The sequence below is a fragment of the Oncorhynchus gorbuscha genome, linkage group LG03, assembly GCF_021184085.1.
Source record: "Oncorhynchus gorbuscha isolate QuinsamMale2020 ecotype Even-year linkage group LG03, OgorEven_v1.0, whole genome shotgun sequence".
NCBI classification, from domain to species: Eukaryota; Metazoa; Chordata; class Actinopteri; order Salmoniformes; family Salmonidae; genus Oncorhynchus; species Oncorhynchus gorbuscha.
In genome coordinates this window covers 73,496,310-73,512,099 of record NC_060175.1, presented here as the reverse complement: position 1 = coordinate 73,512,099, position 15,790 = coordinate 73,496,310, and the positions used below count along the sequence as shown (strand labels likewise).

The 15,790-nt window shown below is 42.0% G+C and overlaps 1 protein-coding gene across 4 annotated transcripts in view; it reads left to right on the top strand.

Annotated features, from left to right (window-relative positions):
• The window catches only part of LOC124031876 (kazrin-A-like), a 211,314-nt gene that overhangs the window by 123,731 nt on the left and 71,793 nt on the right, over window positions 1–15,790 (top strand). Inside the window, exon 1 of one of the 4 annotated variants that reach the window (XM_046343658.1) lies at window positions 13,610–13,880. The exons of the other annotated variants lie outside the window; for them this stretch is intronic. Within the exon in view, the coding sequence (XP_046199614.1) occupies window positions 13,850–13,880 (31 nt within the window). The 5' untranslated portion in view covers window positions 13,610–13,849. Of the gene's footprint in view, window positions 1–13,609; window positions 13,881–15,790 lie in introns of those variants that run through there. 4 annotated transcript variants of the gene reach the window in all.

The following is a 15,790-nucleotide window of genomic DNA, read 5'->3' as shown; positions in this document are numbered from 1 at the left end:
GACCTTATACAGACAGGTGTGCCTTTCCAAATCATGTCCAATACATTTAACTTAAGTCAGATGGACTCCAGTCAAGTTGTAGAAACATCTTAAGGATGATCAATGGAAACAGGATGCACCTTAGATCAATTTTGAGTCCCGTAGCAAAGGGTCTGAATACTAATGTAAATAAGGTACTTATTTTATTTTTTGGTTGCGGGAAAAATTAAAAACCTGTTTTTGCTTTTTTGTTATGGTGTATTGTATGTAGATTACTAAGGATTTTTATTTATTTAATCCATTTTAGAATAAGGCTGTAACGTAATAAAATGTTGAAAAAGTCGAGGGGTCTGAATACTTTCCGAGGACGCTGTATATACACTACATGACCAAAAGTATATGGACACCTGCTGATCGAACATCTTATTCCAAAATCATTGGCGTTAATATGAAGATGTTCCCCCCTTTGCTGCTATAATAGCCTCCACTCTTCTGTGAAGGCTTTCCAATAGATATTGGAACATTGCCGTGGGAACTTGTTTCCATTCAACCACAAAAGCATTAGTGATATCGGGCACTGATGTTGGGTGATTAGGCCTGGCTCGCAGTCGGTTTCCCAGTTCATTTCAAACATGTTTGATTGGGTTGAGGTCAGGGCTCTGTGCAGGCCAGTCAAGTTCTTCCACCATGATCTTGACAAACCATTTCTGTATGGACCTTGCTTTGTGCATGGGGGCATTGTCATGCTGAAACAGGAAAGGGCCAAACTGTTCCAACAAAATTGGAGACGCAGAATTGTCTAGAATGTCATTGTATGCTGTAGCATTAAGATTTCCCTTCACTGGATCTAAGGGGCCTAGCCCAAACCATGGAAAACAGCCCCAGACCATTATTCCTCCTCCATCAAACTTTACAGTTGGCACTATGTATTCGAGTAGGTAGCGTTCTCCTGGCACCCGTCAAACACAGATTCATCCATCGGACTGCCAGATGGTGAAGTGTGATACAGTATATACAGTTGAAGTCGGAAGTTTACATACACTTAGGTTGGAGTCATTAAAACTCGTTTTTCAACCACTCCACAAATGTCTTGTTAACAAACTAAAGGCCGCTCAGCAAGGAAGAAGCCACTGCTCAAAAACCGCCATAAAAAAGCCAGACTACGGTTTGCAACTGCACATGGGGACAAAGATCGTACTTTTTGGAGAAATGTTCTCTGGTCTGATGAAACAAAAATAGAACTGTTTGGATGACCATCGTTATGTTTGGAGGAAAAAGGGGAAGGCTTGCAAGCCAAAGAGTCCTATCCCGTCCGTGAAGCATGGGGGTGGCAGCATCATGTTGTGGGAGTGCTTTGCTGCAGGAAGGACTGGTGCACTTCACGAAATAGATGGCTTCATGAGGGAGGAAAATTACATGGATAAATTGAAGCAACATCTCAAGACATCAGTCAGGAAGTTAAAGCTTGGTTGCAGTTGGGTCTTTCATATGAACAATGACCCCAAGCATACTTCCAAAGTTGGCTTAAGGACAACAAAATCAAGGTATTGGAGTGGACATCACAAAGCCCTGACCTCAATCATATATAAAATGTGTGGGTAGAACAGAAAAAGTGTGTGCGAGCAAGGAGGCCTACAAACCTGACTCAGTTACCTGACCTAAATTCAACCAACTTATTGTGGGAAGCTTGTGGAAGGCTACCTGAAACGTTTGACCCAAGTAAAGCAATTGAAATACAATGCTACCAAATACTAATTGAGTGTATATAAACTTCTGACCCACTAGGAATGTGATGAAAGGAATAAAAGCTGAAATAAATCATTCTCTCTACTATTATTCTGACATTTCACATTCTTAAAATAAAGTGGTGATCCTAACTGGCCTAAGACAGTGAATATTTACTAGGATAAATTTTCAGGAATTGTGAAAAACTGAGTTTAAATGTATTTGGCTAAGGTGTATGTAAACTTCCGACTTCAACTGCACATATGAAGTAGGTATAACAGTATGTAAACATAATTAAAGTGATTAATGTTCAATGACTATGTACATAGGGCATTTACATACACACACAAATGCTTAGAGTCACACACGCACACACACACACACACACACACACAATGAGATTCAGTTGACATCTTCTTGGCAGGGCTTGGCAGTGCTACTGTCCTGTAAAGTCATTGTGTAAACAGAGTTTGCAGTAAAAAAGATTGTCTGCTTGCATTGATTTTCATTCAAGGGATTGTGCTCTCAGCTCATCACCTCTAGGTCTACAAAAGATTGTGTATGTGTGTGCCCGCTTGTAAGTTTGTGTGAGGGTGTTTGTGTGTGTAATTGTTACGTAGCCTGACCTTACAGATGGGCAAGGACAGGGAAATGCTGTATCATTCTTCTCTCCATCCCAGCCACTGCACCCAAGTATTCCTCAACAGCACTCAACAGTGTGAGAGGACCCGTTAGTATAGAAACCACGCCACAGTTTTCAAATTAATGTAGACATTTACATATATTTACATACTGAGGCGAGAGAGGCTCATTTCATATCTGACCTCTGTAGTCTAGATGTGCTCATTGAGACCAAAATTGTATGTGACATAATTAGAGACACTTCAAAGTGAATACAGAGTGCATAGATTACAGTGAAGACACCACCTGCACACACAAGTAAGCAGTCAAATGTATATTGTTGGCCTACTACAGTATGACAATATGTCTATTTTATGTCTTGAGCCACCACATCCCATTGTGATTGTACATGTTAGCAGTAGCTAGCATAACCCCACAAGGTTGTATGAAAATGCATGTTGTTAGCAGTATTGGGCACAACCCCACAAAGGTTGTGTATAGAAATGTTATCAGTAGCTAGCATAACCCCACAAGGTTGTGTATGGAAATGTTATCATTAGCTAGCATAACCCCACAAGGTTGTGTATGGAAATGTTATCAGTAGCTAGCATAACCCCACAAGGTTGTGTATGGAAATGTTATCATTAGCTAGCATAACCCCACAAGGTTGTGTATGGAAATGTTATCAGTAGCTAGCATAACCCCACAAGGTCGCCGATGCACATTCTGATGCCCTTTTAATACAATGTAAATTGCAGGTGCATGCCAACTAAATGCCTTTTCATTAGTATGCCCAGCAGACTTGATTAGCAATCCATCTTCATGAGTTTCCGGGCCTGATCTGAAGCTGAAAGTGTTCCTACTGACGTCACATGCTAAGATAACCTCAATACCCTCAATGTAGGATATGCTACATACCTGTTATGTAGCTCTTATAGCTAGCATCTAGGCTACCACAGCCTGTACTCTGTCTATGGTGGTGGAATTAGCCATTTTAGTGCAACATGCTAAGATAAACCTCAATATTCAGATAAACCTCAATACTCTTATAGGCATGTTATGTAGCTCTTGTAGATAACATTTAGGCTACCACAGTCTGTTCTCTGTCTATGGTGGTGCAACTAGCAATAATAGTGCACAATGCTCTTAATGGTTTTAGCAGGTTAAAACATATTTTTAAAAATGGAGCTGGCGCACACCTAGAATATTAGTTTGTATGGAGGTTCTGACTAATGGCAAATGAACTATCAAAATAAAGAATGTCGCACACTGTGTATAATCTGCCAGCAATTTAATGTATATTTACCAACATTTCGGCATCACTGTGCCTTCCTCAGGGTAATGTCATGAATATTTGAACTAGGCTATGGAGGCACACAGTGCAATTAGTGTAACCAATGACAGTAATGAGGGGTGTGTCATAATGATTAACTTAATTAAAATGAATTAGTGAAACTATTAAAAAATAGTATATGGCATATTAAATATATTATGCTATTGTTATCATATAGAAACATAATGGAATATTGTACATCATATTAGCATCAACATACATTATTGTTTCATTCAATTTCACATAATTTCGCATTTCATGTTTGTTACATGTAATCTTTTGGTTTAACCTTAATATATAATGAACATCATCAACAGGGGGGACATATATGGTGTACGGTAATACACCATATATTCATAAGACTTGTTCAGGAAAATGTAGACACTAGCAGACACTAGTCACGTGCTCTCATTGATAGAGGGCTTAGGAAGGATGCCAGAGGGCACCCTGCTGGCCACTTTTGATGTGGAGAGCATTACACTAACATCCCACACACTGGAGGCTTGCAGGTGTTGCAACACTTCCTTCAGCAGAAGCTCCATCCAATGACTGCATCTTACAACTTACTGAACTGGTATTATCCCATAACTACTTTGTCTTTGAGTCAGACTTTTCCCTTCAAATTTGGGTGTAGCCGTGGCTCCCCTTCTTTCAACCAACTATGCAAACCTGTATGTGGACAATTTGAAGAAGCATGTACAATATTCCATTATGTTTCTATATGATAACAATAGCATAATATATTTAATATGCCATATACTATTTTTTAACAGTTTCACTAATTCATTTTAATTAACTTAATCATTATGACACACACCTAACTACTGTCATTGGTTACACTAATTGCACTGTGTGCCTACATAACCTGGTTCAATTATTCATGACATTACCCTGAGGAAGGCACAGTGATGCCAAAATGTTGGTAAATACACATTAAATTGCTGGCAGATTATAAATGGAGTGTGCAACTTTCTTTATCTTAATAGTTTTAGCAACATAACATGATGAATAGGTACGGGTGAGTGGGGTAAGTTGAGCCAAAGGGGTAAGTTGAGCCACTGTTGTTTTTTTAGGAAACCATACACAAAATGTATCATTTGACCAAATATTTAGGAAAAGCTCATGATTTCATAGAGTTTGTGAAGGAATAAACCACAAGGAAAAAGTGGTAAGCAAGTTGTGTCCAAAGTGTTTTCTTGAGGTAACAACAGGGTCTGGCCTATGTTAAAACTGTAAACAAAAGTATAAAGTGTTTATTAGGTGTTAGGCCCGTGTTAAAAGATGCTTAAAATTACTAAAAGTAGTGGTTGGAACCGGTTCAGGGAACAGAACCGAACAGAACCGAAAATCTGATATTTTTTGAGGAACTGAATCAGACCTGGGAACGAAAGTGATATATACTGTGCCGGAACAGAGCCATTATTTTAAAAGCATGGGAACTGGTTAATAACATTATTTTAGTCCCACAAAAAAACAATACAAAGTGCCTATGCAAAGCCTTCACTCTATCACTCAGAAACAGATTCCAATGTCTGCCTTCCAGCTGAAAATCTTTGCCAGTGTGTGTTCGCCTGTAAGGCTGCACGCCCTTCCCCCTCTGGCTACTGTAGCCTATTGACTTTACAAGCGGGATTCAGAAATTAGGGAGAGATTTTTTATTAGAGAAGAATGGATTAACTTCTTCAATGTTATTTAAAGATGCAATAGTTATCATGTTTTATAATGGATTTATTACCTACAAAAAGGAAAGACATGTTTTCATTTTAATTCTGCTGTCGCCCTGCACACACAAGCTTGTTAGCAAGTTAGCTTTGATTATTTGACCATGCTGGTCATTTATGAACATTTGAACATCTTGGCCATGTTCTGTTATAATCTCCACCCGGCACAGCCAGAAGAGGACTGGCCACCCCACATAGCCTGGTTCCTCTCTAGGTTTCTTCCTAGGTTTTGGCCTTTCTAGGGAGTTTTTCCTAGCCACCGTGCATCTACACCTGCATTGCTTGCTGTTTGGGGTTTTAGGCTGGGTTTCTGTACAGCACTTTGAGATATCAGCTGATGTACGAAGGGCTATATAAATAAATTTGATTTGATTTTGATTTGAGGCTGTAATCACTGCCAAAGGTGCTTCCACAAAGTACTGAGTAAAGGGTCTGAATACTAATGTAAATGTAATATTTCAGTATAAAAAATGTTTTTTTGCAAAATATTCAAAACATGTTTTTGCTTTCTCATTATGGGGTATTATGTGTAGATTGATGAGGAAAAATAACAATTTAATCCATTTTAGAATAAGGCTGTAACGTAACAAAATGTGGAAAAAGTGAAGGTGTCTGAATACTTTCCAAATGCACTGTATGTCCTGTCCACTTTCCAGGATGACCTACTTAGAAATACATTCTCAGTGTTGAGGCCCAGACCCCGTAACCATAATACAACCAGTTTGTGTTCAGGGCACGCAACTTAAAACGTTTTGCAATGGACAACTGAAATGTGTGTTTCTTATCCAGGTAGTCTCTGCTGGTCTGACATCCTGGGCCTTAGCATTCCTCCTCCATATCTCCTCAGCCCCCTAGGGCATTATCACAGAGTAAAATCAGCACAGAGCATCCCCCTCCCCAGTCCCCCAGAAAGCGGGTATTTGTTCCAATGAATTCCACTTTAATCAGTAGCATATCAGTTGTGCTTGGCGGGGCGAGGTGTGGGGGATAGCAAGGCTGAACAACCCCCCCCCCCCCCCCCCCCCCTTCAGCCGGCAGTATTCAATTTCCTCACTTTGTCCATTATGCACAGACAACAACACACTACAACAGTTTATTTGGTTTGGGTCTCCTTTATAGCAGTGCTGAGATGCCTGCATCGAAAGGGTCTCAAATGGCCCACGTTCTGTGGATGCTGGATGCAGTGTTGCTGACACACATTTTGGCGGTATGAAAACAAACCAATGGAGGTCAATTGGTGGGACTGTACAGTGTGTGAATGGGGGACTACACATGTTCAGCTAGTCTGTATAGTATTTCATTACTGTTTGAATAAGCTATCCTGTGTAAATCCTTTAGTGATGTCCTATAATTACTGTTGTTGAACCACTAATCTACTGTAGATTTGTGAGTGTACATCTCTTAAGGCTCACTGCTTCATATTGATCCAAAGTCGCCTAGCTGAGCACACTTGCGTCCAATATTGGCCATTATGTGAGCAGTGTGTGTGTGTGTGTGTGTGTGTGTATTAGAGCTGTATTATTTGTTTATTTAACCTTTTATTTAACCAGGAAAAGCCCATTGAGACCCAGAGTCTCTTTTTCAAGGGAGATCTGGCCAAGAAGGCAGCAACAATCAATACATTACAGAATTAAAACATACAACAATACAGTACAAGAATATGATCCAGCCTAAAAAAGCATTTACACTCCTCTGTAACAGTCTCCCATCAATATTTTAAACTAATTCAGTGGCACTAGCAGTAGCAGCTGGCAAACTGGCATCTGGTAGACTTCATAGACTTTAACTACCTTTAGCATCTATACATGAAGGTATCGACGCTCGCTCCGAACTTTAACATGCATACTTTTGGTACGTTTTTGGAAAGATAAGGAACGCATGTGTTTAGAAAGTATTTAGCTTGAGCACCCACATCAACACCATTGTCCCAGAAACCCTAGACCTACTCCAATTTGCATACCGCCCCAACAGATCCACAGATGATGCAATCTTTATTGCACTCCACACTGCCCTTTCACATCTGGACAAAAGGAACACCTATGTGAGAATGTATTCATTGACTACAACTCAGCATTCAACACCATAGTGCCCTCATAGCTCATCACTAAGCCAAGGATCCTGGGACTAAACACCTCCCTCTGCAACTGGATCCTGGACTTCCTGACGTGCCGCCCCCAGGTGGTAAGGGTATGTAACAACACATACCCCACGCTGATCCTCAACACGGGGGCCCCTCGGGTACGTGCGCGGTCCCCTCCTGTACTCCCTGTTCACTCATGACTGCATGGCCAGGCACAACTCCAACACCATCATTAAGTTTGCTGATGACATAACAGTGCCTGATCACAGACAACAACGGGACAGCCTGTAGGGAAAGGTCAGAGACCTGGCCTTATGGTGCAAGGGCAACAACCTCTCCCTCAATGCGATCAAGACTAAGGAGATGATTGTGGACTACAGGAAAAGGAGGACCGAGCACGCCCCCATTCTCATCGACGGGGCTGTAGTGGAGCAGGTTGAGAGCTTCAAGTTCCTTGTCGTCCACATCACCAACAAACAGGGTCCAAGCACACCAGGACAGTCGTGAAGAGGGCACGACAAAGCCTATTCCCCTTCAGAAGCCTGAAAAGATTTAGCATGGGTCCACAGATCCTTAAAAGGTTCTACAGCTGCACCATCGAGAACATCCTGATGGGTTGCATCACTGCATGGTATGGCAACTGCTCAATCTCTGACCGCAAGGCACTACAGAGGGTAGTGCGTACGGCCTAGTACATCACTGGAGCCGAGCTTCCTGCATCCAGAACCTCTATACCAGGCGGTGTCAGAGGAAGGCCATAAAAATTGTCAGACTCCAGCCACCCTAGTCATGGACTGTTCTCTCTGCTACCACATGGCAAGCGGTACCGGAGCACCAGGTCTAGATCCAAGAGGCTTCTAAACAGCTTCTATCTACAAGCCATAAGACTCCTGATCTAATTAAATGGCTACCAAGATTATTTGCATTGCCCCCCCCTTTTAAGCTGCTGCTACTCTCTGTTATTATCTATGCATAGTCACTTTAATAACTCTACCTACATGTACATGTTACCTCAATTACCTCGACTAACCGGTGCCTCCGCACATTGACTCTGTACCGGTACTCCCTGTACAGTGCCTTGCAAAAGTATTCATCCCCCTTGGTGTTTTTCCTATTTTGTTTTATTACAACCTGTTTCATTTAAATTAATTTTTTAATTTGGATTTTGTGTTATGGACATACACAAAATAGTCCAAATTGGTGAAGTGAAATTACTTGTTTCAGAATATATATTTAAAAAAATACAAAAAAAGTGATGCATGCATATGTATTCACCCCCTTTGCTATGAAGCCCCTAAATAAGATATGGTGCAACCAATTACCTTCAGAAGTGACGTAATTAGTTAAAGTCCACCTGTGTGTAATCTAAGTGTCACATTATCTGTCACATGATCTCAGTATATATACACCTGTTCTGAAAGTCCCCAGAGTCTGCAACACCGCAAACAAGGGGCACCACCAAGCAAGCGGCACCATTGAAGACCAAGGATCTCTCCAAACAGGTCAGGGACAAAGTTGTGGACAAGTACAGATAAGGGTTGGATTATAAAAAAATATCCAAAACTTTGAACGTCCCACGGAGCACCATTAAATCCATTTTTAAAAATCGAAAGAATATGGCACTTGGCAACAAACCTGTCAAGAGAGGGCCGCCCAGCAAAACTCACAGACCAGGCAAGGAGGGCATTAATAAGAGAGGCAACAAAGAGACCAAATATAACCCTGAAGGAACTGCAAAGCTCCACAGCGGAGATTGGAGTACCTGTCCATAAAACCACTTTAAGCCATACACTCCACAGAGCTGGGCTTTACGGAAGAGTGGCCAGAAGAAAAAAACATTGCTTAAAGAAATAAATAAGCAAACACGTTTGGTGTTCACCCCAAACATATGGACGTAGGGACTCAAATAAGACCAAAATGTAGCTTTTTGGCCATCAAGGAAAATGCTGTTTCTGGCGCAAATCCAACACGTCTCAAACACCCCGAGAAAACCATCCCCACAGCGAAATACAGGGAAAATCTTGAGGGAAACCTGTTTCAGTCTTCCAGAGATGTGAGACTGGGACGGAGGTTCACCTTCCAGCAGGACAATGACCCTAAGCATACTGCTAAACCAACACTCTAGTGGTCTAAGGTGGAATCGCTTCCTGTTTTGCGCGAATGCTGTCATCTATCCACGGTTTCCGATTTGGGTAGGTTTTAATAGTTACTGTGGGAACAACATCCGCTATACACTTGATTAACTCAGTCATCGTGTCAGTGTATACGTCAATGTTATTCTCAGAGGCTACCTGGAACATATCCCAGTCCGCGTGATCAAAACAATCTTGAAGCATGGATCCCGATTGGTCAGACCAGCGTTGAATAGACCTTAGCATGAGCACTTCCTGTTTGAGTTTCTGCCTATAAGAAGGAATGAGGAAAATGGAGTCATGATTTGATTTGCCAAAGGGGGGGCGGGTGAGGGCCTTGTAGGCATCTCGGAAATTGGAGTAGCAGTGGTCGAGTGTTTTAGCAGCACGAGTACTACAGTCAATGTGTTGATCAAACTTCAGAAGCATTTTCCTCAAAATTTGCTTTGTTAAATCCCCAGCTACAATAAATGCGGCCTCAGGATATGTGGTTTCCAGTTTGCACAAAGTCTAGTGTAGTTCTTTGAGGGCCGTCGTGGTATCGGCTTGAGGGAAATATACATGGCTGTGACTATAACCGATGAGAATTGTCTTGAGAGGTAATACTGCATTTATTGTGAGGAATTCTAGGTTGGGTGAACAAAATGCCTTGAGCTTCTGTAGTTTATCACAATCACACCATGAGTAGTTAATCATGAAACATACACTCCCGCCTTTCTTCTTCCCGGAGATTTCTTTATTCTTGTCTGCGCGATGCACTGAGAACCTGGTTGGCTGTATGGAGGGGTACAATACTCTGAGAGAGCCATGATACCGTGAAACAGAGTATGTTACAGTACCTGATGTCTCTCTGGAAGGAGATCCTCGCCCTGAGGTCGTCTACTTTATATTCCAGAGACTGAACACTAGCGGGTAATATACTCGGAAGTGGTGGATGGTGTACAAGCCTCCTGAGTCGGACTAAGTCCACTCCGATTACCTCTTCTCCGCCGGCGGTGCCTTGGAGAAGCCTCTAGGATAAGTTCAATTGCCCTGGGGGGTACGAAGTAAGGATACAATTCGGGAAAGTCGTATTCCTGGTTTAATACTGGTGAGTTACCGTCGCTCTGATATCCAAAAGTTATTTCCAGCTGTATGTAATAACACAAACTTTCTGGACTAATAATGTAAGAAATAAAAACAAACAAAATACTGCAAAGTTTCCTTGGAGCTAGACGCAGATCTGACATGTCTGACGGAAGACATAGACGACCACCTGTGCTAATTAGCTATCTAGCATGCTTGAAACACTGGCTCGAACGCCATTAGAGTAACTGGTCAGGAAGTGTAGCGGAGAGGTATTTTGTCAGCTAGAGGCAAACAGCCTTATGGATCTTTAAAAACCTTCTGCAGAAGTGTGTATTTTTTATTTGAAAGATTATTTCTTGCTGATATGAAAGATAAATTCCCTTCCTGACCTAGTGAGATTTACATTACCTTTCAAAAGTTTGGGGTCACTTAGAAGGCCAGCATCCCAGAGTCACCTCTTCAGTGTTGACATTGAGACTGGTGTTTTGCGTGTACTATTTAATGAAGCTGCCAGTTGAGGTATCTGTTTCTCAAACTAGACACTCTAATCAAATCCAAGTTTATTTGTCACGTGCGCTGAATACAACAGGTGGGGAGACCTTACAGTGAAATGCTTACTTACAGGCTCTAACCAATAGTGCAAAAAGGTATGAGGTGAACAATAGGTAAGTAAATAAATTAAAACAACATTAAAAAGACAGCGAAAAACAGTAGTGAGGCTATAAAAGTAGCAAGGCTACATTCAGACACCAGTTAGTCAGGCTGATTGAGGTAGTACTGTATGTACATGTAGATATGGTTAAAGTGACTATGCATATATGATGAAAAGAGAGTAGCAGCAGCGTAAAAGAGGGGTTGGGGGCGGCACACAGTGCAAATAGTCCGGGTAGCCATTTGATTACCTGTTCAGGAGTTGTATGGCTTGGGGGTAAAAACTTGAGAAGCATTTTTGTCCTAGACTTGGCACACTGGTACTGCTTGCCATGCGGTAGTCTATGACTGGGGTGGGTGGGGTCTTTGACCATTTTTATGGCCTTCCTCTGACACCGCCTGTAGAGGTCCTGAACGGCAGGCAGCTTAGCCCCCGTGATGTACTGGGCCGTACGCAATACCCTCTGTAGTGCCTTGCGGTAGACGGCCGAGCAATTGCCGTACCAGGCAGTGATGCAACCCCTCAGGATGCACTCTGTGTTGCAGCTGTAGATCCTTTTGAGGATATCAGGACCCATGTCAAATCTTTTTAGTTTCCTGAGGGTGAATAGGCTTTGTCGTGCCCTCTTCACGACTATCTTGGTGTGTTTGGACCATTCTAGTTTGTTGGTGATGTGGGCACCAAGGAACTTGAAGCTCTCAACCTGCTCCACTACAGCCCCGTCGATGAGAATGGGGCGTACTCGGTCCTCCTTTTCCTGTATTCCACAATCATCTCCTTAGTCTTGGTTACGTTGAGGGATAGGATGTTATTCTGGCACCACCCGGCCAGGTCTCTGACCTCCTCCCTATAGACTGTCTCTTCATTGTCGGTGACAAAGTACCTCTAATGTACTTGTCCTCTTGCTCAGTTGTGCACCGGGGCCTCCATTCCTCTTTTTATTCTGGTTAGAGACAGTTTGCGCTGTTCTGTGAAGGGAGTAGTACATGGCATTGTACGAGATCTTCAGTTTCTTGGCAATTTCTCACATGGAATAGCCTTCATTTCTCAGAACAAGAATAGACTGACAAGTTCCGGAAGAAAGTGCTTTGTTTCTGGCCATTTTGAGCCTGTAATCGAACCCACAAATGCCGATGCTCCAGATTCTCAGCTAGTCTAAAGAAGGCCAGTTCTATTGCTTCTTTAATCAGAACAACAGTCTTCAGCTGTGCGAACATAATTGCAAAAGGGTCTTCTAATGATCAATTAGCCTTTTAAAAATATAAACTTGGATTAGCTAACACAACGTGCCATTGGAACACAGGAGTGACGGTTGCTGATAATGGGTCTTTGTACGCCTATGCACTTTTTTTGGTTACTTCACGGTTCCATATGTGTTATTTCATCATTTTGATGTTGTCACTATTATTCTACAAATAGTAAAAAATAAAGAAAAACCCTGGAATGAGTAAGTGTGTCCAAACTTTGGACTGGTACTATATGTTAGTATATATATAAATTGTGTGTGTGTGTGTGTGTGTGTGTGTGTGTGTGTGTGTGTGTGTGTGTGTGTGTGTGTGTGTGTGTGTGTGTGTGTGTGTGTGTGTGTGTGTGTGTGTGTGTGTGTGTGTGTGTGTGTGTGTGTGTGTGTGTGTGTGTGTGTGTTTACAAAAATATATTTTGGGGATTGGAAATGATGCACTTACACTGATGGAAGCTACAATCTACCTGCAATATTAAAGCTGATCTACCCCCTATTTTTATTTATTTAAAATAAACAAAGAAATAAGATAAGTTCCATATGTTTCAAAAACCACATAGTTTCTAAATGTTAAAACAGAGCATTGGGATTGTAGTTCACATGGTCCCACCGGTAGGCAGTGCTTATAGATGAGAACCCTTGGGATAAGGCATAATGCATTATTAATGCCTTGGGTTCTTGAGAGCAACTTCTAGACCCGCTCTGTTTTAATTGAGCTACATTTCCTGGCCAACCTGCGTGAGAGGACACACACATTGACGCTCTCACCTGCCTACTACAAGACCGCACCTTGCCATTACTCCTCCCCTAACGTGTGTGTGTGTGTGTGTGTGTGTGTGTGTGTGTGTGTGTGTGTGTGTGTGTGTGTGTGTGTGTGTGTGTGTGTGTGTGTGTGTGTGTGTGTGTGTGTGTGTGTGTGTGTGTGTGTGTGTGTGTGTGTGTGTGTGTGTGTGTGTGTGTGTGTGTGTGTGTTGGAGTAGTGTGGGAAAATAGTGACAGCTCTAGTTAGCGCCACCCCCCAGTGAAGCATTGGAACAGAGGGGGAGGGGAGGAATGGAATATGTAATTCTAAACCTGTGGGAGTCTCTTAGAACAGGTACAGAAAGAGAGAGAGCAAGAGAAAGAGAGAGGGAGGGACAATCTCTGGAAGTATTTCCTGATTTCCTGGACACAGTGCAGTGGAAGAAGAGTGGTTTTTGCCTGAGGAGTGTTGTTCAGATTCCCCTGTTGTCTATTGTGAGATTCCCAGCCCAGACCTGACAGTGGAATCTTTGGGGAAAGTCTTCTGTGAGGAGGGGATGAAGTCGGACAGGGAGGAGGGGAAACCTGGTGAGTGGAGTAGTGGAAGAGCGTGGCTGCTTGTCATCGCTCTCCCTGACTAGTAGCCTTTAGCAGTTGTGTGCCGACTAAAAGCTTCAAGTGACACTGACACTGGAAGGGAGCTTGTGACTGAAGCTTTTGGTGAGGCCTGGTATTTTGAATATTTTGAATGGGGGGCTGCAGCAGAGACCTGTGGGACTGTTTTTGTAAGCACTGTTTGTGCTTTTGTGTTCGTGTATTATTAAAACTCAGAAAACAGCGAGTTCACATGTGGGTAAAAGTGTCGTGGGATGTTCAGTCACCTGCCGGCTGCCACTCATTGTCGAACCGTTCAGTTACTTTACCCAACTATGACCTCACGGCTTGTTGTTGTTTGAACATGGGAGTGAACTATGGCACCCTAGAGCCAAAGTCATACACTAAAACAAACTGTAGTTGTCAGGCTGACTGACAACAGGGTGTACCTATACCAATATCTTCACATTTTACATTGTATTTATTTATTTATTTCACCTTTATTTAACCAGGTAGGCAAGTTGAGAACAAGTTCTCATTTACAATTGCGACCTGGCCAAGATCAAGCAAAACAGTTCGACACACAAAACGACACAGAGTTACACATGGAGTAAAACAAACATACAGTAAATAATACAGTAGAAACAAGTCTATATACAGTACGATGTGAGCAAATGAGGTGAGATAAGGGAGGTAAAGGCAAAAAAAGGCCATGGTGGCAAAGTAAATACAATATAGCAAGTAAAACACTGGAATGGTAGATTTGCAGTGGAAGAATGTGCAAAGTAGAAATAAAAAGTTTGTGGTGCAAAGGAGCAAAATAAATAAAATAAAAAATAAAAATTTAGTTTGGAAATGATTGAATGAATGAGTTTTGTCTAATTGCATTTCACCAGCAGAATTCATTGTGGGTTGTTTAGTGAAGGCATTTCTTTCAGGCAGTGTTGTTTTTTTTGTTTTCTAAAGACCTTTTGTCATGGGTTAGTGAATAGGGGACTCAGTGTTGTCCTTGGTTATTTGTACAGCAATATGTCTGAATTTCTCAGAACAACGGTACATTTGTGTTTGTGCCTGAATCATGAAGGCAGTATTGTTTAAAAATATATATTTTTAACAGTGCTGCTTCTAGGGTTATTGAGCTCACATTTCTCTTAGAGTGTATGTGTATTTTACTCTCTGTGTAGTTCAGTGTGTGACAGCATTGTCTATAGGTCATGTACATTTTAAACGTTGATGGTTCATGGGTACTGTAGTCCTCAGTGGATGAGCGCCTCTGTTTCAGGACTGACCTAGTCAGATCTGCTTAAAACCCTCTGATCAATTCCAAACCATGCGGGCCAAAATCACCTCAGTACCATCCACATAGACCCTATCTGCTAACCGTCAGAGCATAGTATTCATTAGCTACTGTACTTGAATCCTCACTGCTTCCACCTGAGGCTGATACTGTTTAGGGGGGGGCAGTTATAATGGTTATTGGAGTGTCCCAATAGCGATGCTAGTAATTTGAGTGACATACTCAGCTGTGCAGTGACAACACATCTGGTAATTCCTGCTGGCTTAGCCATAGGGTGTGGTCACTGACACCATTCTTGCCACCTAAGCAAAACAAACAAGCAGTTTCAACGGTATTCATTGCTTCCCGAGAGCCTAACTTCTATCCAAGGTGTGGCTACATATTAGCAGTTGTGTTTAATTATGAGGCATTCATGCTAACATTGCCCCAATAGCATCTCACATATTTTTGTGTTCAAACCAGAACAGGAATACTCATCACAAATGTCTCAGATAGGCAATGTAGATCAGTGTTCCCTTTTAAACTCCTCTATCTCAAATCTAGTCCAATCTACTCTAGCTTAGTCAAGTCTTGTTTTAGTACAGTATATGTGAAGGTTGAAAGTCCA